The sequence below is a fragment of the Somniosus microcephalus genome, chromosome 6 (assembly GCF_052327205.1).
Source record: "Somniosus microcephalus isolate GS21.2 chromosome 6, FLI_Smic_1.0, whole genome shotgun sequence".
NCBI lineage: Eukaryota > Metazoa > Chordata > Chondrichthyes > Squaliformes > Somniosidae > Somniosus > Somniosus microcephalus.
The window spans coordinates 198,571,406-198,594,841 of record NC_140992.1 but is presented as its reverse complement, the minus strand read 5'-3'; the positions used below and the strand labels follow the sequence as shown (position 1 = coordinate 198,594,841).

The following is a 23,436-nucleotide window of genomic DNA, read 5'->3' as shown; positions in this document are numbered from 1 at the left end:
CAAATTCTGTAGTTCATCCATACGGTCTTTGAATGTTTGCCATTGCCTATCCACCATCAACCCTTTGAGTGACATTCCCCAATCAATCCTACCCAACTCGCACCTCATAGCATCGTAGTTTCCTTCATTTAAATTTAGTACCCTAGTCTCTGAGTCAACTACTTCATTCTCCATCTTAATGAAGAATTCGATCATATTATGATCGCTCCGACCCAAGGGGCTTTGTACAACAAGATTGCTAATTAATCCTTTCTCGTTACATAATACCCAGTCTAAGATGGCCTGATCTCTGGTTGTTTCCTCGACATATTGGTCCAGGAAACCATCCCGTAAACACTCCAGGAATTCCACCTCCACAGTATTGTTACTAATTTGGTTAGCCCAATCTATATGTAGATTAAAGTCACCCATGATGACTGCTGTGCTCTTATTGCACGCTTCTTTAATTTCCCTTTTAATGCCATCCCCAAGCTCCGCCTTACTGTTTGGAGGTCTATATACCACTCCCACTAACGTTTTCTGCCCCTTGGTATTTCTCAATTCTACCCATACAGATTCCACATCATCAGAGCTAATATCCTTCCTTACAATTGTGTTAATCCCTTCTTTAACCAGTAATGCTACCCCACCTCCCTTTCCTTTTTGCCTATCTTTCCTGAATATTGAATACCCCTGGATGTTGAGTTCCCAGCCTTGACCATCCTTGAGCCACGTTTCCGTAATCCCAACCAAATCATATTCCTTTACCTCTATTTGCGCAGCCAACTTATCCACTTTATTACAAATGCTCCTCGCATTAAGACACAAAGGGGGAGAAATTCGGTTGTTAGCGCCACCGATTAATGCCTAAAGAGGCCGAGAAGTGGGGCGCTAGCCAATTTCCGGGCGGGCGCAAGGTGCCTAGCGCCTCGCCCCATATTGAGCATGCATTTAGCACCGGCGCTAAATCTTAGCGCCCGCTCATGGGCGCAGGCTGATTATGACGTCATTTGAGTGTGCAACGCCTTTTGGGCACCCTGGACCGGAAATTCAGTGGCGCCCCCCCCCCCCGTAACGCCTGGCACTAATAGTGACAGCTTACCTGGACCTTACCAAGTCGCTCTCGGGCTGGAGGAGTGTTATTTAAAGGGGACTGGTGTGTTTTAAAAGCGGCAGCCATTTTTGGAGCACAAATTCCTCGAGAGCTACAAAGAGTTGCTGAGCTGCACACTGAGAGCCATTTGACCACTGAGCCAGCGCAAGCAGGCGATCTTCAGCCTTCTGACCATCACCTTGCTGTTGGTGAGCCTTGGCAATGGGGAACCTTCCTGTGGGCACTTATTATGGGGGCTGCATTGGAGGGGACCATCCTGCTACTGAATCATCTGGAAAGGGCACTGAGACGCTGGGAGAGGGGGGCGGGCATGGCCAGATGGAGGAGGGCCAACAGGCATCGCCACAGCAGACCTTACGCTGGCAGGGTTTTCCGACAGCAGTTTTCCCACATGAACATGCCGGAGGAGCAGTGTGTCAGAAGGCTGCGATTTAGAAAGGAGTTGGTGACTGAGCTGTGCTTGCTGCTTCAGCCAGATCTGCAGCCTCAGATAAGGTGCAGGACATCTCTGTCGGTGGCTGAGAAGATGCCTGCTGGCCTGAACTTCTACGTAAGCGGCTCTTCTCAGGCTGCGCGTCAGAGGCTGATCAGAAGTAGCTTCTAGGCCCGTCTCACGGAATGCTTGCTGCCATTCCAAGAAGAGGAATGGAACCGGTCTGATACCCCCAAGCCTGTGAAGGGCAAGATGCATGTAAATAGCAGGCATGGCCATTGTAAATGAAGAAAGTGTTTCATTACACAAAATGTGGTTCCTTCAAACATGAGAAAGCTATGGCAACAGAAAGCAAAACTAATACACTGACACATAACTGACTCTCACACCCGGGAGACTGTCCAAAACATAAATCACATTCCGACCATCTTCCTTGGCCTTGATTCCACTGCGCCAACCAAAGCATCCAATGCCCCATCAGTGAGGCGTTCCGCCCTCTGCCTCACCCTTTCCATGTCTTGCTAGGCTGGTGCGTCACAGGTAGGCTCCCACCGCTTTGAAGGCCTACAAGGCAGTGAGTGTGTCTGGTGATGCCAATTGACCTGCCCCTTTAAGAGCTGGCCGGCGCCTGTGTGTCTCAGGGAAAGTGATTATTGACAGCACCTTCGCTGCACCTCGCCGCCGCGAAATTGGGTTGCGCCGCCGGGTTAGCCCCTTAAGAGTAGCGTGCAGCGCCTGATTTAGCGCTGCAATCACCTTTAGGGGCGCTGCAACCCAATATCGTGCTAGGTGGCGCTAAATTGTGCCTGGCGCTAAACTTTGCGCATCGCCAGGACTAGCGCCCCAAACGCAGCTATACTGAATTTCTAGGCCTAAGCCTTCAGGCTTGCTTTTTTTAACGCTCTTAGACCTATTAGAATTATTATTTACTGTGGCCATGTTTGATTTAAACCATTGATTTCTCTGACTGCCACTTTTGTTTTTCTCCTTCCTATCTTTTGCTTTTATCCTTGTTTCCCTTTCCTCTGTCTCCCTGCTCAGGTTCCCAACCCCCTGCCATTTTAGTTTAAACCCTCCCCCAGAGCACTAGCAAACACTCCCCCTAGGACATCAGTTCCAGCCCTGCCCAGGTGCAAACCGTCCGGTTTGAACTGGTCCCACCTCCCCCAGAACCGGTTCCAATGTCCCAGGAACTTGAATCCCTCCCCGTTGCACCATTCCTCTAGCCACGTATTCATCTGAAATATCCTTCTATTTCTACTCTGACTAGCACGTGGCACTGGTAGCAATCCTGAGATTACGACCTTTGAGGTCCTATTTTTTAATTTACCTCCTAACTCCCTATATTCAGCATTTAGGACCTCATCCCGGTTTTTACCTATATCGTTGGTACCTATATGCACCACGGCAACTGGCTGTTCACCCTCCCCTTCCAAGATGTTCTGCAGCCACTCTGAGACACCCTTGACCCTTGCACCAGGGAGGCAACACACCATCCTGGAGTCTCGTTTGCGGCCGCAAACTGAGGTGCCCTTTCTCTCCCCTGTTGTGATGTTGCTAATTTCCCATTTGCTTAGCTCCAGTTAGAATGAGGTACTTCTGTAACAAAGCACCTCCCCTGTAAGACGTGCAGACAGTGTTTCACTCTGCAGGCAACCTTTAAATACAGAGCAGACTTCCCACGATATTGAACCCCTGCTGAGCGCGAGCCAACCAACAGCGCATTCAGTGCTGGGCTCAGCCCTTTAATCATGTTAATGAGCAGGCAGCACGAATTTCACGTGTTCACCCATAATTTCACTGAGTCCGACCTGAAAAACCCCCTCAATGAAATAAAAAAGAGGAGAGACAGAGTGCGGGTTGTCCATGACAGGAAACCTATCACAAAGGTCACTCGTGCCATGAGGAGGGAGGCAGCACTGACATTGAGTGCCAGAGTGACCTGAGCAGAGCAGGCAAGGTAACACACTCGTGCTTTTCTTACTTCGCCTTGAGTTCCAGCGCTCTCTTTGTCATCTAAAAGTAACAGCTGGACAACTAACCCTCACAGTGCACTCTGCTTAAAGGAGAAATAACTTATAACTGAAAAGTTACTGAGTTGCACCACTGTGCACCCACCTTGTGCCATTTCTAATTTCCCTTTGTCCTATTCTATCACTTCTAAGTGCCACCTGAGGGCCTGGAGTCAGAGAGCTGGATGCCTACTCTATATCACTATGAGCTTCTTGGGATGGAGGTGGCCCTCGTTTCAGGGCCTTGGAGTCCTGTGGTGGAACTGTGACAGATGCTTCTATGGGCTTGCAATCTTCACAGCCTTGGCCTTCTGACATTCTGCCACCTGTGAAGACATACCTGGGCAATCTTCCACAATGTCAGCTAGATTCCAGTGTCACATTTACACTGAAACAGCTGGGCTGGGGGAGCAGCTTGATCTGGTGCACAAATACAGCTGGAACTTTGTCAGGCTCCATAGCCTTTGCTGTGAAAAGTGCACTCAGTTACTTCTAAATATCACATGCAGTGAACCAAATTGGCTGGACATTGGCATTTATGATGATGAGAACCTCGTGAGGAGGCTGAGTAAAATTATGCACTTGGTGCTTTGGTGCTGGGCTGCACCATGGTTGAGAATGGGGATGCTCACAGAGCCTCCTTCTCTTGTTAGTTGGCTGGATGTCCACCGCCATTCTCGACTGGATGTGGTAGGGTTCCAGAGCTCTGCTCTGGTCTGTTGGTTGTGGGACTGTTTAGCTCTGTCTATAGTCCTGTATAGTAGCTTCACTAGCTTCATACCTCATTCTAATGTATGCCAGCTCTTGCTCCTAGTATCCCTGCCACTCTGCATTGAACCAGGTTTGGTCTCCTGTCTTGATAGTGATTGAGGTGTCAACCATGGCTCAGTTATAGCACTCTCGCCTGAGAAAAAAGGTTGTGGGTTCAAATCCCACTCCAGGAACTTGAGCACAAAATCTAGGTTGAAACTCTGGCGCAATACTGACTGAAAACAGTCTTTCAGGTGAGACGTAAAACTGAGGGACCATCTGCCCTCTCAGGTGAACGTAAAAGATCCCATGGTACTAGCTCGAAGAAGAGCAGGGGAGTTCTCCCCGGTGCCCTGGCCAGCCTTTAACCAACATCATTAAAACAGATTATCTGGTCATTATCACATTGATGTTTGTGGGACCTTGCTGTGCTATTGTGGTCAGTCGTGTCTGTGACAGGTAGATTGCTCAGGACAAGGTTACACCCTCGTGTTGGTTCCATCTGACACAGGCGCAGTCTGGCAGCTATGTCCTTCAGGATTCGGCCTGCTTGGTCAGTGGTGGTACTACTGAGCCACTCTTGATTGTGCTCATTTAAGTTGCATGATTCTTTGCAAAGTGTACATCTGCGTTCTTCTATCCTGCGAACTGGTTTGGACATTGTCAATGGGCTGGTGAAAGTGGTGAATATCTCGGCAGTCACTGGGATTGTGTTAGGACTGGAAGAGCATCTGCTTTGTGTGGCTGACTTGTCCTCTGATGTAGAGATTGAGAACAGGTTCTATAAAAGGTCTTGCTGCCACAGCACTATGTGCAATGATGTGTGTCCTTTCTATGGTATATATTAATGGAATTTCGAATCAATATTTTCATACCACATGAAACTGACATGATGCCACATTCTAATCAAAAGAACATTCAAAGGATGAACAGTCGATACCCACAATTCACAACAACAAACTAATGAGCAATTCAGCTGTATTTTACTTCCAGCTGCATTGAACCAATCCACAGAGGGAGACTGCACCATTCAACACCACTTTTACCTCATTACCTTTGCTTGATTATTTTTTGGCACATGGTACAAACAGAATATATTCTTCCGAGATGCCTCAGTTGGTAAAGACACAATGGGTTGGATTTTCCTCCGCTATCCAACCCCAAATCAGGCAGCGCGGCAGTGGAATAGGCGGGAAAATTGGGTGGCGAGGCCTACCACCACATTCCCAGCCTGACCTCAATTTACCTCCCCACGTCCCAGCTGGGAAGGCCGCCAGCTGCCTCTTCGCCACCCATCACATGGAAATGCCAGCAGGGAGGTGGGACCTAGCAATCTGCCTGATTCCCCTGCCTTCCACCTGTTAAATCCGTGTATCTTGAGGTTGGTGTCCTTCAATAACTTGACAAGAGACTGCAGGGAACAATCAACAGGTGTTTACTGGATGAGGGTTACTCTAAAACTAAACGTACAGATCCCTACTCAGGGTTTATATACAGGTGTGGTCACTGCTGGTACTACATTATACAGGAGCTGTAAAAAGTAGTTCTCCCCTTAAAGGTACATACACTACAATTCCTCCCCTTTTAGATTAACAGTACCATAACATTCATTTAACAATTAAATATCAACTAATTACAATTAACACTTTTAACATGCAACATTAACTGAAAATAGTCCATTTATAAATTCAGTCTTTGGGGCGGCTTCCTGATCCTTTCTGGATAGCGCCTTTCCCGAGTGTCTTGCTCTTGGTGCGGAGGCGATTCTGGCCCCCTGTCGTCGGTTGGTTCATCAGCTTCCGATGCTACTGTTTCTGGGGTAGGTGCTACCTGTATGTCGGGTTCACCACCAGGTACACGAGACATGGGGTTGACTCGTTCCTGTGACTCGAGGATCTGGCCAACATGGCGTTTCACAATGTTCTCCCCAACATCCACTGTGTACATTAGTGGCCCCTGCCGTGTGCATATCGTTCCTGGTTGCCATTTCTCTGTTCGGTAGTCACGGGCCAAGACTGGTTGCCCTACATTGAAGCTCCTTGTCGGCTTCTCATTGATGTGCTGGAATTGCTTATTCTCAACATCTCTTCATACATTTGGTCTGAGCAAATCCAGACGAGATCTCAACCTTCGGTTAAAGAACATCATGGCTGGGGTCTGGTTGGTGACTGCATGTGTCGCATTTCTGTAGGCTAACAGGAAATTGTCCACCTTATGCTGCAGTGGAATGTAATCATCGCACATGGCCCTTACTGCTTTTTTAAAGGTTTGTACGAACCTCTCAGCCAATCCATTTGTGGCTGGATGATACGGGGCGGATGTGTAATGCCTTACCCCATTCCTTTTCATAAATTTCCGAAACTCTTCGGACACAAACTGTGGTCCGTTATCAGAGCAAATCTGCTCTGGCAAGCCATTCCTGGCAAATATGGTCCGTAGGACTGCAATAGTTTTCTCCGTGGTGGTGGAGTACCTTTTGATGACCTCAGGCCATTTCGAGTGCGCATCCACGGCTATTAAAAACATTGAGTCCATGAATGGACCAGCAAAATCAATATGCACCCGTTGCCATGGAGATGAGGGCCACTCCCATGGGTGTAGAGGGGCATGTGGTGGTGCATTTTGGACCTTCTGGCATCCTGAGCAGCTCTTTGTCAGGTCCTCAATTTGCTGATCGATCCCCAGCCACCACACATAAGCCCTAGCAAGGCTTTTCATTTTCACCCCTCCCAGATGACCTTCGTGAAGCTCATTGAGCACTCTCTCCCTTAACTTGGGTGGAATTACCACTCGGGATCCACACATCAAGGTCCCCTGGCATACTGACAGCTGTTCTCTTCTGGATGAGAATGCTGGCAACAGTGAGTCGCCATGTGCTGGCCATCCCTTCACCGTCAAGTCATATACCCGAGACAGTGTCGGGTCATTTCGGGTCTCCTTCTCTATACCAGCGTTAGTTACTGGCAAGCGTTCAATTATAGTCGAATAAAATATTTTGACAGGGTCCACTGCTGGTGCTTCCTCCGCAGTAGGCAGTGGCAGGCGTGATAGCCCATCAGCATTTCCATGCTGTTTCGTGCCCTTATACTCAATTTCATATTGGTTCGCCCCTAGAAAAAGGGACCATCTTTGTAGCCGTTGCGCAGTCATCACCGGAACGCCCTTCTTTGGATTAAAGATGGAGACAAGTGGTTGGTGGTCAGTCAGCAAGGTGAACTTCTGCCCATGCAGATAGTGGTTGAACTTTTTCTCTCCCCACACTAGGCTGAGGGCCTCCCTGTCAATCTGGGCGTAGTTACGCTCGGCTGAGGTTAGTGACCGAGACGCAAAGGCTACTGGCCTCTCCGAGCTGTCCGGGAATTTGTGCGACAGCACCGCTCAAATGCCATAGGGTGATGCATCACACGCCAGCCGAATTGGTAGTGCTGGGTTGAAATGAGCCAACACCTCTTTGATCAATTCTTTGCACTTCTGGAAAGCTCGTTTACATTCGTCATTCCACTTCCATGGTACCCCCGTTTGCAGTAGGGTGTTTAGTGGGTGTAGTACTGTAGACAAATTTGGCAAGAACTTATGGTAGTAGTTCACCAGCCCGAGGAACGACCTCAGTTGTGACACATTTTCCGGTGCTGGAGCCTTGACTACTGCCTCAATCTTTTCAGGGGACTTATGTATCCCCTCTTCATCAATAACGTGGCCACAATACGAGATCTGCTTCTGGAAAAACTCGCATTTGTGGCGATTAGCTCGAAGCCCATATTCCTTCAATCTAGTGAGCACCTGCTCCAGGTTGGCAAGGTGAGCACTGTCATTTTCGCCCGTGACCAGGATGTCATCCAAATAACACTGGGTCCCTGGAATCCCTTGCAGGACTTGATCCATTGCCCTTTGCCAAATAGCCGGAGCTGATGCTACCCCAAACACCAGCCGGTTGTATTGGTGGAGACCTTTATGAGTGTTGATCGTGAGGTACTGTTTCGAGGCTTCTTCTACCTCCATTTGCAGGCACGCCTGGGCCAGATCAATCTTAGTGAAGCGTTTCCCTCCAGATAGCGAGGCGAAAATATCTTCAATCCGCAGAAGCGGATATTGTACCGTGTGAAGGACTGGGCTCACTGTCACCTTAAAGTCCCCACAGATGCGAACCTTCTTTGGTTCCCCAGGCGTATTACTCAACGACCTCTTCATTACAGGAATGATGGGTGTAGCCCACTCGCTCCAGTCCACTTTGGACAGTACTCCTGAACATTCCAAACCTTCCAGCTCTGCTTCGACGGCTGGGCGGATCGCATAAGGCACTGGTCTGGCTGTAAAAAACTTTGGGCTTGTATTTTCCTCTATTTTGATTGTCGCTGTTATGCCTTTTAGTGTTCCGAGTCCCTCCTGGAACACTTCTTGTGCGTCAGTTAGCATTTTTGACAGTCGTCCAGGTGTGACGTCGTCATCCTTTATGGCATCTACAGTCAGTGCTTGTATGGAATGCCAATCTAGCTGTATCTTCTGGATCCATTCACGTCCTAGTCATGGTGGTCCTCCATCTGGCATTACATAAACGTCCATTTTTGGTGTTTCCTTGCCGTTATATATAACGTTCACCCTTAATTTTCCTTTGGGGTAGACTTTTTGCCCCGTGTACATCTTCAAGACAATCTCTATATCTCTCAAGGGTATATGTGAGAATAGCCGCTTGTCGACCCTTCGGTTTATGACTGTTAGGGCTGATCCTGTGTCCAATTCGATTTTCACTTGGACTCCGGCTATCTTGAGCGTGACCCAGATAGTTTGGTGATCCTCCGTTTTGATCACATTATGTAGTTTCAGACAACCCAGCTCCTTGCTTCCAGAGTCTGTATCACTTTTCTGTTCGTCTGCACTACTCTCCGTCGCCTTATGTATCTTCTTGTACTTCTCCTGTGGGGATTTCTTGCTGCTGGTTTTCTTTTCCGACCTGCAGACTCTTGCTATGTGTCCTACTTTTCCACACTGTCTGCACACTTGGTCCTTGAACCAGCAATCCTTATGGTCGTGTGTTGTTCTGCTGCAGCGATAGCACTTCACTGTTCCATATGACATTTCATTTGTGCCATATTCTTGCGGTCTCCATTGTATCTCTGCCACGCCCCGTGCTGCTGCTTCGTGTGATACTGCCATGCTGAAAGCCTTGTCCAGCGTAAGATCCTTTTCTGATAGAAGCCGTTTCTGGGTTCCTTCACTTTGAAGCCCACACACAAACTTGTCCCTTAAAGTATCTGCTAGTCCCGTTCCAAACTGGCAGTGTTTCGATAGCTTGCGCAGTTCCGTTAAAAACTTAGCATTACTTTCATCTTTATGCTGGTTCCTTTTGTGAAACTTAAATCTTTCCGCTATCAGCAGCGGTGTGGGGTCTAAGTGGTCCTGTAGGATTGACACTATGTTTTCAAAATCCTTTTCCACTGGCTTCTCTGGGGTTACTAGGTTTCGCAGTAAGCCATACGTTTTTGCACCCATTGAATTCAACAATACCAGCGCTTTCCTGTCATCTGGCACTACATTCGCCTTGCAGTACACTTCTATGCGTTCGACCTATGTCGTCCAATCTTCGACTTCATTGTTGAACGCTGTGACACTGCCACTCTTCGGCATCCCTGGGTGTGGTTAGACTGGCTCAAAATGGCGTCTCCTGCGCTCTCCCTTCTTCTCCGCTGTGGCTCAAAATGGCGTCTCTCGCGCTTTCCTTTCTTCCCGCGCTCTCCCTTCTTCTCCGCTGTGGCTCAAAATGGCGTCTCCCGTGCTCTCCCTTCTTCTCCGCTGCAGCTCTAAATGGCGTCTCCCGCGCTTTCCTTTCTTCCCCGCTGACGCTGCTCGCCCCCTGAACACCGCCTCTCTCTCTCGTTGATGCCGCTCGGTCCTGAACAGCGCCTGCGCCCTGTGCGCTCTACCCTCTCTCTTCTCACGCCAACGCCGCTCGGTCCTGAACAGCGGCTGCGCCTTGTGCGCTCTACCCTCTCTCTTTTCCCGTCGACGCCGCTCGGTCCTGAACACCGGCTGCGCCCTGTGCGCTCTACCCGCTCTCTGCTCCCGTCGACACTGCTCGGCCTTTTCCTGTGCCATCGGTCGGCTCTAGCTGCCGCTGTGCGGGAAGGGTCTGCGCCATACCTGTTGCCAGCCCGTTTCGCTGGAGTCTCCGTTGGATGGTCGACGCCCGTGCTTCTGGAATCTCTGAAGAAATAGCAGTATGTTCTTCACTATCTCCTTGTCAAAGAGCCGTTTACAACAGAATTCACAGCAATGATGGAATTTCCTTCTGCAGAGTTGCAGGTAGGTTCGAATTTTCTCGTCGCCAATGTTAAATCCGTGTATCTTGAGGTTGGTGTCCTTCAATAACTTGACAAGAGACTGCAGGGAACAATCAACAGGTGTTTACTGGATGAGGGTTACTCTAAAACTAAACGTATAGATCCCTACTCAGGGTTTATATACAGGTGTGGTCACTGCCGGTACTACATTATACAGGAGCTGTAAAAAGTAGTTCTCCCCTTAAAGGTACATACACTACACCACCGCTACTCCTCGCCAACCCAAGGACCACCAGGAAAATGTGTTGGTGGTCCCTGGGGCAGGGGCAGAAGGCCCATTGTGCCCCTCTTGGAGGTTGGGGGCCCAGCAACAGGCACAACTCACTCCACTCATGCCTCAGTGACAGGCCCAAGCTGAATGCCAAAATAAATTCCTCCCCCATATTCGGGACTCCTCCCCCCTCCTTTAAGTGGTCTCCTCCTGTTCAGGTGGTGCATCAGTGGTCCCACCGCAGAAATGGCTGGATATTCCAGTCTGGCAGTGGCTGCTCCCTCTTTGTGTTGGGGCTCCCACTGACAGCCTGCACTCCATACTTAATGATCCTCTGAAAGCTGCTATGGAAATGCAAGTTCTTTCTTTCCTTCATTAGTAATGTACCTTTCAGTTACAGGGTGTCGAATCTTTTAAAGTTCACTGCCTGCCTCCTTCAGCTTGTCCCCATGGATTTATAAAATGCAGTATTTCATTGTCAGTGGGTTATTCAGCAAAATGCAATCATAAGCATTAAAAATATTGTTATAATTGTTGTACAGGTGGGCCCTGATGACCAGACAATGATTGCTGCTGTTCGGGTTAAATTGCCGTACAGGTATCATCAGTTGGACGAATCTCCTAAAGCCGTTGTCACTCAGTTCAAGAACAAAACCTCATTCCAGGTAATAGAGCTAAACTACTCCATCTGAATCTGCAATGATATGGATTCCACACTGTCAGTGTTCATATTTGTTATTAAGTTTGGGGTTTAAGTCTGGGTATTATTCACTCTTTAAGTGTAACATGCTGTTTGTGCAGTATTTTAGGAGTGGCTTCTACTTACTTCAGCTAAAGTCAGTGTTTAATTCATGGGTTTCAAGAGAACAAGGCCTTAAATTTTCAAACTTCCCACATCATCTGAGCTCTGTACTTCCACCCCATCTCCTTCCATATACCACGAGAATATAGCTGTGTACCCACAAAACATCTACCTACAGGAGCATATTATTGATTCGGAAATGGTTACGACACCCAGTACAGAATCAGGATTTTATTGAATGTCCATCTTAATAAAGAATTCTATCATATTATGATCGCTCCTCCTCAAGGGGCCTCGCACAACAACATTGCTAATTAATCCTTTCTCATTACATAATACCCAATCTAAGATGGCCTAATCTCTAGTTGGTTCCTTGTCATATTGGTCCAGGAAACCATCCCGTATACACTCTAGGAATTCCTCCTCCACAGTATTGTTACTAATTTGGTTAGCCCAATCTATATGTAGATTAAAATCACCCATGATAACTGCTGTGTCCTTATTGCATGCATCTCTAATTTCCCATTTAATTCCATCCCCAACCTTAGCATTACTGTTCGGTGGTCTGTATACAACTCCCACGAATGTTTTCTGCCTTTTGGTGTTTCTCAGCTCTACCCATACAGATTCTACATCATCAGAGCTAATATCCTTCCTTACTATTGTGTTAATCTCCTCTTTAACCAGCAATGCTACCCCACCTCCTTTTCCTTTTTGCCTGTCCTTCCTGAATATTGAATATCCCATGATGTTGAATTCCCAGCCTTGGTCACCCTGGAGCCACGTCTCCATAATTCCAATTACATCATATCTGTTTACATCTATTTGCGCAGCTAATTCATCCACCTTATTACGAATGCTCCTCACATTAATGCACAAAGCATTCAGGCATGTTTTTTTTAACACTCTTAATCCTTGTAGAATTATTATTTACTGTAGCCCTGTTTGATTTACACCCTTGATTTCTCTTTCTTCCACTTTTGCTTTTCTCCTTCCTGTCTTTTGTTTCTATCCTTGCTTCCCTTTCCACTGTCTCCCTGCACAGGCTCCCAACCCCCTGCCATTTTAGTTTAAACCCTCCCCACAGCACTAGCAAACACTCCCCCTAGGACATCGGTCCCGGCCCCGCCCAGGTGCAAACCATCCAGTTTGTACTGGTCCCACCTCCCCCCAGAACCGTTTCCAATGTCCCAAGAATTTGAATCCCTCCCCGTTGCACCATTCCTCTAGCCACGTATTCATCTGAAATGTCCTTCTATTTCTACTCTGACTAGCACGTGGCACTGTTAGCAATCCTGAGATTACTACCTTTGAGATCCTATTTTTAAATTTACCTCCTAACACCCTATATTCAGCTTTTAGGACCTCATCCCATTTTTTACCTATATCGTTGGTACCTATATGCACCACGACAACTGGTTGTTCACACTCCCCCTCCAGAATGCCCTGCAGCTGCCCCGAGACATCCTTGACCCTTGCACCAGGGAGGCAACATACCATCCTGGAGTCTCGTTTGCGGCCGCAGAAACGCCTATCTATTCCCCTTACAATAGAATCCCCTATCACTATAACTCCCCCAGTCTTTTTCCTCCCATAAGGTGCAGCAGAACCACCCATGGTGCCAGGAAGTTGGCTGCTGCTGCCTTCCCCCGATAAGTCATCTCCCTCAACAATATCCAAAGTGGTATATCTGTTTGAGAGGGGGATGGCCCAGGGGACCCCTGCACTACCTGGCTGTGCCTACTACTCTGCCTGGTGGTCACCCATTCCCTTCCTGCCTGTGCAGCCTTTACCTGCGGTGTGACCAATTCCCTAAACGTGCTAGCTACGATGTCCTCAGCATCGCGAATGCTCCAGTATGTATCCTTTCGCAGCTCCAGCGCTGCAATGCGGTCTGTCAGTAGCTGCAGCTGGATACACTTCCTGCAAACATGGTCATCAGGGACACAGGAAGTGTCCCTGATTTCCCATATAGCGCAGGAGGAGCGTGCCACGGGGCCAAGCTGTCCTGCCATGACATACCCTTTAATTATTTTAAATTAATTTAAATCAAATCAATACCACTATTTATACTACAATTAAATGATATACTCAAGGGCCCTTGGTTACTAGCACTCCCCGATACACAACAGAGACCTTAGAAACTATAACCACAAAAAATAAGACCTTCTAAATTTTATAAACTATTAATCTTAACTGTCAAACTATAGAGTAGTATAAATAATTACCTGGCTGTACTCACCCAATCAGCTGCTTCCTCTTGCCCGCATCACTTTTTGAATCGTGATGTGGCTCCGGAATGCCGCTGCTGGTCTGTGAGATTGGTAAGCCTCTGTAAAAAAGCCCGCGAAAGTGAGTTTAAGTACTCACTGTACTGCCGCTCTCTGCTCCTCCCAACACCGGCCTCTGTAAAAAATCCCGCAAAAGTGAGTTTAAGTACTCACTGTCCCGCCGCTCGCTGCTACTCCCGACACTGGCCTCTGTAAAAAAGCCCGCGAAAGTGAGTTTAAGTACTCACTGTCCTGCCGCTCTCTGCTCCTCCCGACACTGGCCTCTGTAAAAAAGCCCATGAAAGTGAGTTTAAGTACTCACTGTACCGCCGCTCTCTGCTCCTCCCGACACTGGCCTCTGTAAAAAAGCCCGCGAAAGTGAGTTTAAGTACTCACTGTACCACCGCTCTCTGCTCCTCCTGACACTGGCCTCTGTAAAAAAGCCCGGGGCGGGGTGGGTGGGAAGTCCAGGGCTGGAGAGGCGTGTGGAGAGGTCGGAGTTGGGGAGGTTGAAGGCTTCCTTGTGCTGCCTGGGATTAGCACTCCTCCCCCTCCTGGCCCACAAGGAGCTTAAAACCAGGCAAAGTTCTAAAACATACCCGGGCCGCTTCTGGCCAGACGTCTCCTCCCGCCGTGTTGCTGCTGCCGGGCGTCAGAGAGTGCAGGACCCCCCCTGTGCTGAGGTTAAAAATAAGTCACGGCACCGATGACATCATTAGCCAAGGCTTTTGCATGTTGATTAGCCTCGTCTGCTTTTAGCGGGAGCCTCGTCCAGGGCCTGAATTACAGTAAATATTATGGCGGCTGAGAATAGGGTTGGATTGCTCGTTTCCGATACCTGCCCTCGACCCTCTTCCGCCCATCGAGGGGGGTGGAGTTAAAATCGAGGCCAGGGTATCAATTTTCCTGCACATTAATTTTTGTTGTTTGGTGCTCGGGAGAGTCCTTTACTGTCCTGTTTTGGCAGCTCTGCAGAAAGTTCTGGGATACAGTATATGAATAATCTGAAACTTGACATGCGGTTAGTGTTGCATGCTTGGAAGGAACGCGTGACGTTGGACATATGGGGGGAAAAATTGAGTGAGTAGCGCCACCTGTTAGCGCCTAAAGAGGCAGTCAGTGGCTGCAGCGCCACTGGCTGCGCCTCCCGCGATATTCAGCAGGGGCGCTAATGGTGGCATTAGCCAATTGCGCTGCGCCGCCACCGATGGCGTCAGCGGTGTGCGCAGCGCCCCATTCGCGCCCCGTTCGCGATATTTGGTAGCGAACGCCGCAGTTGCGCCGTTCGCTACCCGCGCCCGGTTCACGGGGCCTTACTGTGCTGGCAGCAGTGCAAGTTAAGGTGGAGGTGCGGGGCGGCCGCCTTTTTCGGCGGCCGCCTGCCAGCACCTCCGTCCCCGGCCTCCTAACCCCCCCTCGCGGCATTGCCGGCTGTTTCCCGAGAGCCCGGCACTTCTCCTTGGTGCCGGGCTCGTTTGCCGGCACTCGCGAGCGGGGATCGCGTTGTTGCTGGCCCCTCCCCCTTAACAGTGGGAGGAAGGCCTGCAGTACCGCAGCGTGCCGTGCCGCAGCATGTGGCGCTGCGGCACGTTGCACTGCGATATTCAGTTTCAGCGCCCTAAGAGGGACGCGGAGCGCCTCGAGCCTCGCCCCGTGTCCCTCGAGGGGCAATGAAACTGAATATCTGACGATCGCTAAAGCCTCGAGCGCTGCGCTAAATTCTGCGCTCAGGCGACTTTTGCGCCACTTTGGTGCCCTAACCGAATTTCTAGGCCATGGTTCCCAAAGCTCTCCATCACTGGGTTTTCCCCGCGTCATGTCTGGGTCTGTTCTAAAATAATTAATATAAAAATCAATACGAAGAAATGTTATAGTTACATTCGGAAAAAGACAGTGGTCAGGAACAATGTTGGCCCATTAAAAACTGAAAGTGATGATATTGTCAATGACAATGGGGACATGGCGGACATGTTGAATAATTAGTTTGCATCAGTATTTACAGTAGAAGAGGATAGAATGCCGGAAATCCCAAAGAAACTAATATTGAATCGGGGACAGGGACTCCATAAAATTAACGTGGGTAAAATAACAGTAATAAAGAAAATAATGGCACTAAAGAGTGACAAATTCCCAGGGCCAGATGGTTTCCATCCCAGGGTTTTAAAGGAAGTAGGTGAGCACATTGCAGATGCCCTAACTATAATCTTGCAAAGTTCTCTAGAGTCAGCAACCGTCCCTTTAGATTGGAAAATTGCGCATGTCACTCCGCTTTTTAAGAGTGCCGAGAGCGGGAAACCATGGAATTATAGAACAGTTAGCCTAACATCTGTTGTGGAGAAATTGCTAGAGCCTATAATTAAGGATAGTGTGAATGAACACCTCGAAAATTTTCAGTTGATCAGAGAGAGCCAGCATGGATTTGTGAAAGGTAGGCCATGCCTGACAAACCTAATTGAATTTTTTGAAGAGGTGACTAAAGGAGTGGACAGAGGAATGTCTATGGAGGTTATTTATATGGACTTCCAGAAGGCATTTGATAAAGTCCCACGTAAGAGAATGTTAACTAAGGTAGATGCCCATGGAGTTGAGGGCAAATTATTGACCTGGTTAAATTGGCTGAGTGGCAGGAGACAGAGAGTAGGGATAATGGGTAGGCACTCAAATTGGCAGGATGTGATTAGTGGTGTCCCGCAGGGATCTTTGTTGGGGTCTCAACTATTCGCAATATTTATTAACGACTTAGATGATGGCATAGAAAGTCATATATCCAAATTTGCTGATGACACAAAGATAGGCGACATTTTAGACAGTGTAGATGACAGCATAAAATTACAAAGGGATATTGATAGATTAAGTGAATGGGCAAAACTGTGGCAAATGCATTTCAATGTAAGCAAATGTGAGGACCTAAATAGGATAGAACAGGGTAAAAAGCTAAAAAGAGTGGATGTCCAAAGAGACTTAGGGGTTCATAAGAACATAAGAAATAGGAGCAGGAGTAGGCCATACGGCCCCTCATAGATCATTAAAATGTCATGAACAGGTCCAGAAACTAATTAAAAAGGCTAATGGAATGCTGGCCTTTATATCTAGAGGACTAGAGTACAAGGGGGTAGAAGTTATGCTGCAGCTGTACAAAACCCTGGTTAGACCACACCTGGAGTACTGTGAGCAGTTCTGGGCACCACACCTTAGGAAGGATATATTGGCCTTGGAGGGAGTGCAGCGTAGGTTTACCAGAGTGATACCCGGACTTCAAGGGGTAAGTTACGAGGAGAGATTATACAAATTAGGGTGTATTCCCTAGAATTTAGAAGGTTAAGGGGTGACCTGATCAAAGTTTTCAGGATACTAAGGGTAACAGATAGGGTAGATAGAGAGAAACTATTTCCGCCGGTTGGGGATTCTAGGACTAGGGGGCATAGTCTAAAAATTAGAGCCAGACCTTTCAGGAGTGAAATTATGATACACTTCTACACACAAAGGGTGGTAGAAGTTTGGAACTCTCTTCGGCAAATAGCAACTGATGCTAGATCAATTGTTAATTTTAAATCGGGAATTGATAGCTTTTTGTTAACCAAAGGTATTAAGGGATATGGGCCAAAGGCAGGTGTATGGAGTTAGATCGCAGATCAGCCATGATCACATTGAATGGTGAAATAGGCTCGAGGGGCTGAATGGCCTACTCCTGTTCCTATGTTCCTATGATAGAGCTTGATTGCTGTGATCAGTCAACAACTCCATTAACTTTGTATCATGTGACCACCAGGGTGTGAGATGGTGAACTAGATGGACCTCGGTCTTTATTTCATCCAGTAATTCCTATGTACTGTTTTGGACTGCAGACATTAATTTCTGAATGGGAATCCCTTTATTCCTAGATTCTGAAGAAGGGGAGGATGAGGAGATGGAAGAGTCTCAATTGGAGGCTCTTAGAGTGAGGCATCACCGAAGACAATTGCTCCCCACACACACTGCATTTACAGACTAAGAAATATCACTTAGATTGCTCAGCATGTCACTGCTTCAGAAGGCTGTGCTTCCCCTCAGGGGAGAATATGTCAATTGCTGGCTGAAGACCTGCAGTCTACTTCCACCAGGATAACAGCATTGCCTGTATCAGTGCAAGTCACTATTGCCTTGAGTTCCTTTTCAATTGGAACTTTTCAAGCAGCGTCTGGTAATCTTCGGCACATTAGTCGAACTGCAGCTCACTATTGCATTAAGAAGGTCATTGACACTTTCTTCTGGTGGGTTGTGCATTTCACATCCTTCCCAATGGAACCAGAGAAACAAAGGGGTCGATATTAATCCCCAGCGATGGGCGGGAGAGGGTCATGGGTTAAAAATTAAACATCTCGAAACATGACACCAACCCGCCACGTAAATGCCTGCTGCTATTTTTACAGTGGTGGGTTGCATGGCGCATCTGTGTTCCGTCTTGGAGAGGCGGGAAACCTCATAATAATATTTAAAACAGGCTCCCACATTGCAGTTGGAAGCCTGATTTAAATTTAACAGTTGCCGGCCGGGTTTTCCAGGGCTCGGGAAACCCGGCAGTGAAATGGAGACGGGAACAAGTAAGAGATTTTTAGAGCACTCATTTTTGATTTTTTTCATTCACGGGATGCGGGCATTGCTGGCAAAGCCAGAATTTATTGCCCATCCCTCGTTGTCCTTTAGAAGGTGGTGGTGAGCCGCCTTCTTGAACCACAGCAGTCCGTGTGCTGAAGATACTCCCACGGTGTTGTTAGGTAGGGAGTTCCAGCATTTTGACCCAGCGACATAGAAGGAACCAAGTCAGGATGGTGCGTGACTTGCAGGGGAACTTGGAGGTGGAGGTGTTCCCATGTGCCTGCTGGCCTTGTTCTTCTAGGTGATAGAGTCGCGGGTCTGGGAGGTGCAGTCGAAGAAGCCTTGGCGAGTTGGTGCGTTGCATCTAGTAGATGGTACACACTTGCACTGGTGGTGGAGGGAGTGAATGTTTAAGTTGGGGATCGGGTGTCGGTCAAGCGGGCTGCTTTGACCTGGATGATGTTGAATTTCTTGAGTGTTATTTGAGCTGCACTCATTCAGGCAATGGAGATTATTCCATCACATTCCTGACTTGTGCCTTGTAGGTGATGCAAAGGCTTTGGGGAGTCAGAAGGTGACTCACTCGCCGCAGAATACCCAGCCTCAAACCTGCTCTTGTAGCCATAGTATTGATGTGGCTGGTCCAGTTAAGTTTCTGGTCAATGGTGACCCCTGCAACATGTTGATAATGGGGGATTCAATTATGGTAACACCATTGAATGTCATGGAGAGGTGGTTAGACTCTCGTGTTGGAGATAGTCATTGCCTAGCACTTATGTGGCAGAAATATTACTTGCCATTTATCAGCCTAAGCCTGGATGTTGACCAGGTCATGCTGCATGTGGGCACGGGCTGCTTCATTATCTGAGGAATTGAGAATGGAGCTGAACACTGTGCAATCGTCAGCGAACATCCCACTTCTGACCTTATGATGGAGAGAAGATCATTAATGAAGCAGCTGAAGATGTTTGGGCTTAGGATACTGGCCTGAGGAACTCCTGCAGCACTGTCTTGGGACTGAGATGATTGGCCTCCAACAACCACAACCATGTTCCTTTGTGCTAGGTATGACTCCAGCCAGTGAAGAGTTTTCCCCTGAACCCCACTGACTTCAATTTTACTAGGGCTCTTTGATGCCACACTCAGTCAAATGCTGCCTGGGTGTCAAGGGCAGTCACTCTCACCTCACCTCTAGAATTCAGCTCTTGTGTCCATGTTTGGGCCAAGACAGTAATGAGGTCTGGAGCCGAGTGGTTCTGCTGGAACCCAAACTGAGCATCGGTGAGCAGGTTATTGGTGAGTCAGTGCCTCTTGATAACACTGTTGACAACACCTTCCATCACTTTGCTGATGATTGAGAGTAAGCTGACAGGGCGGTAATTGGCTGGATTTGATTTGTCCTGCTTTTTGTGGACAGGACATACATGGGCAATTTTCCACTTTGTTGGGTAGATGCCAGTGTTGTAGCTATACTGGAACAGCTTGGCTAGAGCCACGGCTAGTTCTGAAGTACAAGTCTTCAGCATGAGAGCCGGATGTTGTCAGGGCCCAAAGTCTTTGCTGTATCCTGTGCGCTCAGCCATTTCTTTATATCACGTGGAGTGAATTGAATTGGCTGAAGACTGGCATCTGTGATGCTGGGAGCCTCAGAAGGAGGCCGAGATGGATCATCCACTCGGCACTTCTGACTGAAGATGGTTGCGAACACTTCAGCCTTGTCATTTGCATGCATGTGCTGGATTTTGCCATTGTTGAGGATCGGAATAGTCATGGAGCCTTCTCCTCCCATTAGTTATTTAATTGTCCACCAGCATTCACGATGGGATGTGGCAGGACTGCAGAATTTTGAACTGATCTTATGTTCTTATGTTTAGCATGCATGTAGTCCTGCTTTGTTGCTTCATCAGGTTGGCACCTCATTTTCACTACGGCTGGTGCTGCTCTGGCATGTTTTCTACACCCTTCCTTGAACCACGGTTCATCCCCTAGCTTGATGGTAATGGTAGAGTGAGGGCTATGCCATGCCATGAGGTTACAGATTGTGGCAGAGTACAATTCTGCTGCTGCTGATTGCCCACAGCGCCTCATGGATGCCCAGTTTTGAGCTGCTAGATCTATTCTGAATCTATCCCATTTAGCACGGTGGTAGTGCCAGTCAACATGATGAAGGCTGTCCTCAGAGTGAAGATGGGACTTCTTCTCCACAAGGACTGTGCGGTGGTCACTCCTACCAATACTGTTATGGACAGATGCATCTGCGACAGGTAGATTGGTGAAGACGAGGTCAAGTAGGTTTTTCCCTCGTGTTGGTTCTCTCACCACCTGACACAAGCCTAGTCTGGGAGCTATGGCCTTCAAGAATCAGCCAGCTCGGTCAGTAGTGGTGCTACAGAGCCACTCTTTGTGCTGAATATTTAAGTCCCCCACCCAGAATATATTCTGTGCCATTGTTACACTCAGTGCTTCTTCTAAGTGGTGTTCAACACGGAGGAGTACTGAATTATCAGCCGAGGGAGGGCGGTAGTTGGTAATCAGCAGGAGGTTTCCTTGCCCATGTTTGACCTGATACATTGAGAATTCATATGGGATGGAGTCAATGTTGAGGACTCCCAGGGCCAATCCTCCCGACTGTATACCACTGTGCCACCAACTCTGTGGGTCTGTCCTTCCGATGGGACAGGAATTGGGATGGAGGAGTCTGGGACATTGCCTGGAAGGTATGATTTTGTGAGTATGACTATGTCAGCCTGTTGCTTGACTAGTCTGTGGGACAGATCTCCCAATTTTGGCACAAATCCCCAGATGTGAGCCAGGAGGAGCAGGAGTGCTCCCCTCGGCCACTCAAGAAAACTTTTTGTTGATCACAACTTCTCCTCGCGGCTGCGTTCGACTGACTGGCCGCCACCACCCCCAGCCCCCACCATCCACCCTGCTCCTGAAATTCCTGCCCCACCATTCCCCGACCCCCACCACCAACCGCCGATCTTTCCCTCCCTCCTCATTGCCAGACTCCAATCCCCCACCACCAACCCCTGATCTTTCCCTCCCTCCTCATTGCCAGACTCCGATCCCTCCCACCAACTCCCAATCTTTCCCTCCTTCCTCATTGCCAGACTCCGATCCCTCCCACCAACCCCCGATCTTTCCCGATTGGGGACCATTCCATGTTTCAGTCATGGGGTAATAATGCCTCTTGTTTGTCCTTACCCAATATGGTGAGCGGCGCACTTCTGGCTGTAACTATACCCACGCTTCCTTCCCGCCATATAGGGGCCTTAGTAGTCCGAGCAGAGCCTGAAAAACATGGCGCTGCGTGGACCAATTTCTAGGCCTGTGTCTACTCTGTGCCACTAACTTACTTTCTCTAGCTCCTAGTCTATTACTTCTATGAGGTGCTCCATGGGTAAGATGAGGTTGAGCAGTGGGCGGCTGGGATGATTCTCCTGGTGCCCTAGAAGGCTGAGGTGATTCTCATCTTAGCGAAGTGTATGTTCCAGAGCGACCAGCCTTTCTTCTTGAGTGTCAAGTGTTACCAGGTCTGACTCTGAAGCTCCTTCATGTGCGGGTATTGGAGGGAAATTTAAGAAAGCAGCTTCATTGCCACTCTCCAGGGAGACAGCAACATCTGTGACCACTTCTTTCTTCCCAATGGTGCCAGAGGTGCTACTGGTCAGTGTCATTAAAATATTCCCAACCAAGTCTTGAGAGTGCTTCATAAGTGTGACAGTCAGGCTGAGCCTCAAGGCATCTATTGAAACAGTGGTAGCTGCCACTCCGGAAGCTACCAATATCTTTACTACTTCCTCCAGGTACCTCGTTAATGCAAAAATCCCCATGACTGTCACTGTCTCCAGGATGTTCTGCATATTGTGAGAAACTTCCTGCATTGTGTTGCAGATGTGTCGTGGACTCCTCTCACTTCTTCACCATCTCCACTGCCTGCACATGAAATCCATGCTCCCAAATCATAGTTCTTTTCAATACTGGGCTCCTGAGATCTGGATCCCTAGACTCCTGAGCTGAGGGTAGTTGTCTCTCCACAGTGCAGAAATGGCACTCTCCCTCTCTCCCACTACCAGGTCCTCATGCTCACTACTGCTCAGTGCTTCACTCAATCAAAACCCTTCTGACTCACTAACTCTATCGCCCGGCTGAGTGTCTCTGTGCTGGCACTTGCACAGGTAAGATGTCATGACGGTGACATTTGTACATGATGAAATGGCATGGAGGCTTGTTTTCCCCATTATGAGCGCATGATGATGGAAGGTGCGAGGACATTGTCCCTTTAAATGAACAGTCCTTGAAGACAAGCAGAACCCCTTGTGGAGGACTATGTGAGTTGACAGAGTGACTGTGAGTGCAGTTGGTGCTTGAGTGTTTGAATAGGTTACCCAGGTGATGAGAGGGGTAAGGAGATGAGTGAACCCTCTATCAGTGGCACAGGATGTGGATTGACAACTGTTCCTTACCTTATCTTGGCCACCCATGTGAGGTCACTGAACCACTTTCTGCACTGTGTGGCAGTTCTTGGAGTGGTGGAGGTTTCACTGACTGTCTCAGTGACCTTGTTCATACAGCCTGAACCACTCAATTATGGGGCTCACTGCCCTCGGAGCTCAACAGTCGATCCCTTGTTAGCTAGCAACACCTCCACGGAATCATCAGACAGTCTGTGCACCCTCACTGCTGTTGACCTCCTGCAAGGCTGCCGTTCCTTGAGACATTCTAGTAGTTGTGTTTCCTGCCGCTCAAAAATTGATGTCACCTCTAATTAGTTGCTGCCTTTTAAAGGCTGCAAAAGCCCTGCACTTTCACCCCTCCCAGTAGCGCTAGCCCAGCGAGGGACAGTATCACATAGGAACATAGGAACAGGAGTAGGCCACTCAAACCCTCGAGCCTGTTCCGCCATTCAGTGAGGTCATGGCTGTTCTGTATCTTAACTTCATCCACCTGCC

The 23,436-nt window shown here is 48.4% G+C and overlaps 2 protein-coding genes across 2 annotated transcripts in view; one reads left to right on the top strand and one right to left on the bottom strand.

Moving 5' to 3' along the window:
- LOC147116322 (adhesion G protein-coupled receptor G5-like) overlaps positions 1 to 23,436 on the bottom strand; it is a 793,199-nt gene that overhangs the window by 250,267 nt on the left and 519,496 nt on the right. The window lies entirely within an intron of this gene.
- Positions 1 to 23,436, top strand: part of LOC147116324 (adhesion G protein-coupled receptor G2-like) — a 159,977-nt gene that overhangs the window by 17,488 nt on the left and 119,053 nt on the right. Inside the window, exon 2 of the mRNA XM_085989550.1 lies at positions 11,377 to 11,499. Within this exon, the coding sequence (XP_085845676.1) occupies positions 11,377 to 11,499 (123 nt within the window). The remainder of the gene's footprint in view (positions 1 to 11,376; positions 11,500 to 23,436) is intronic.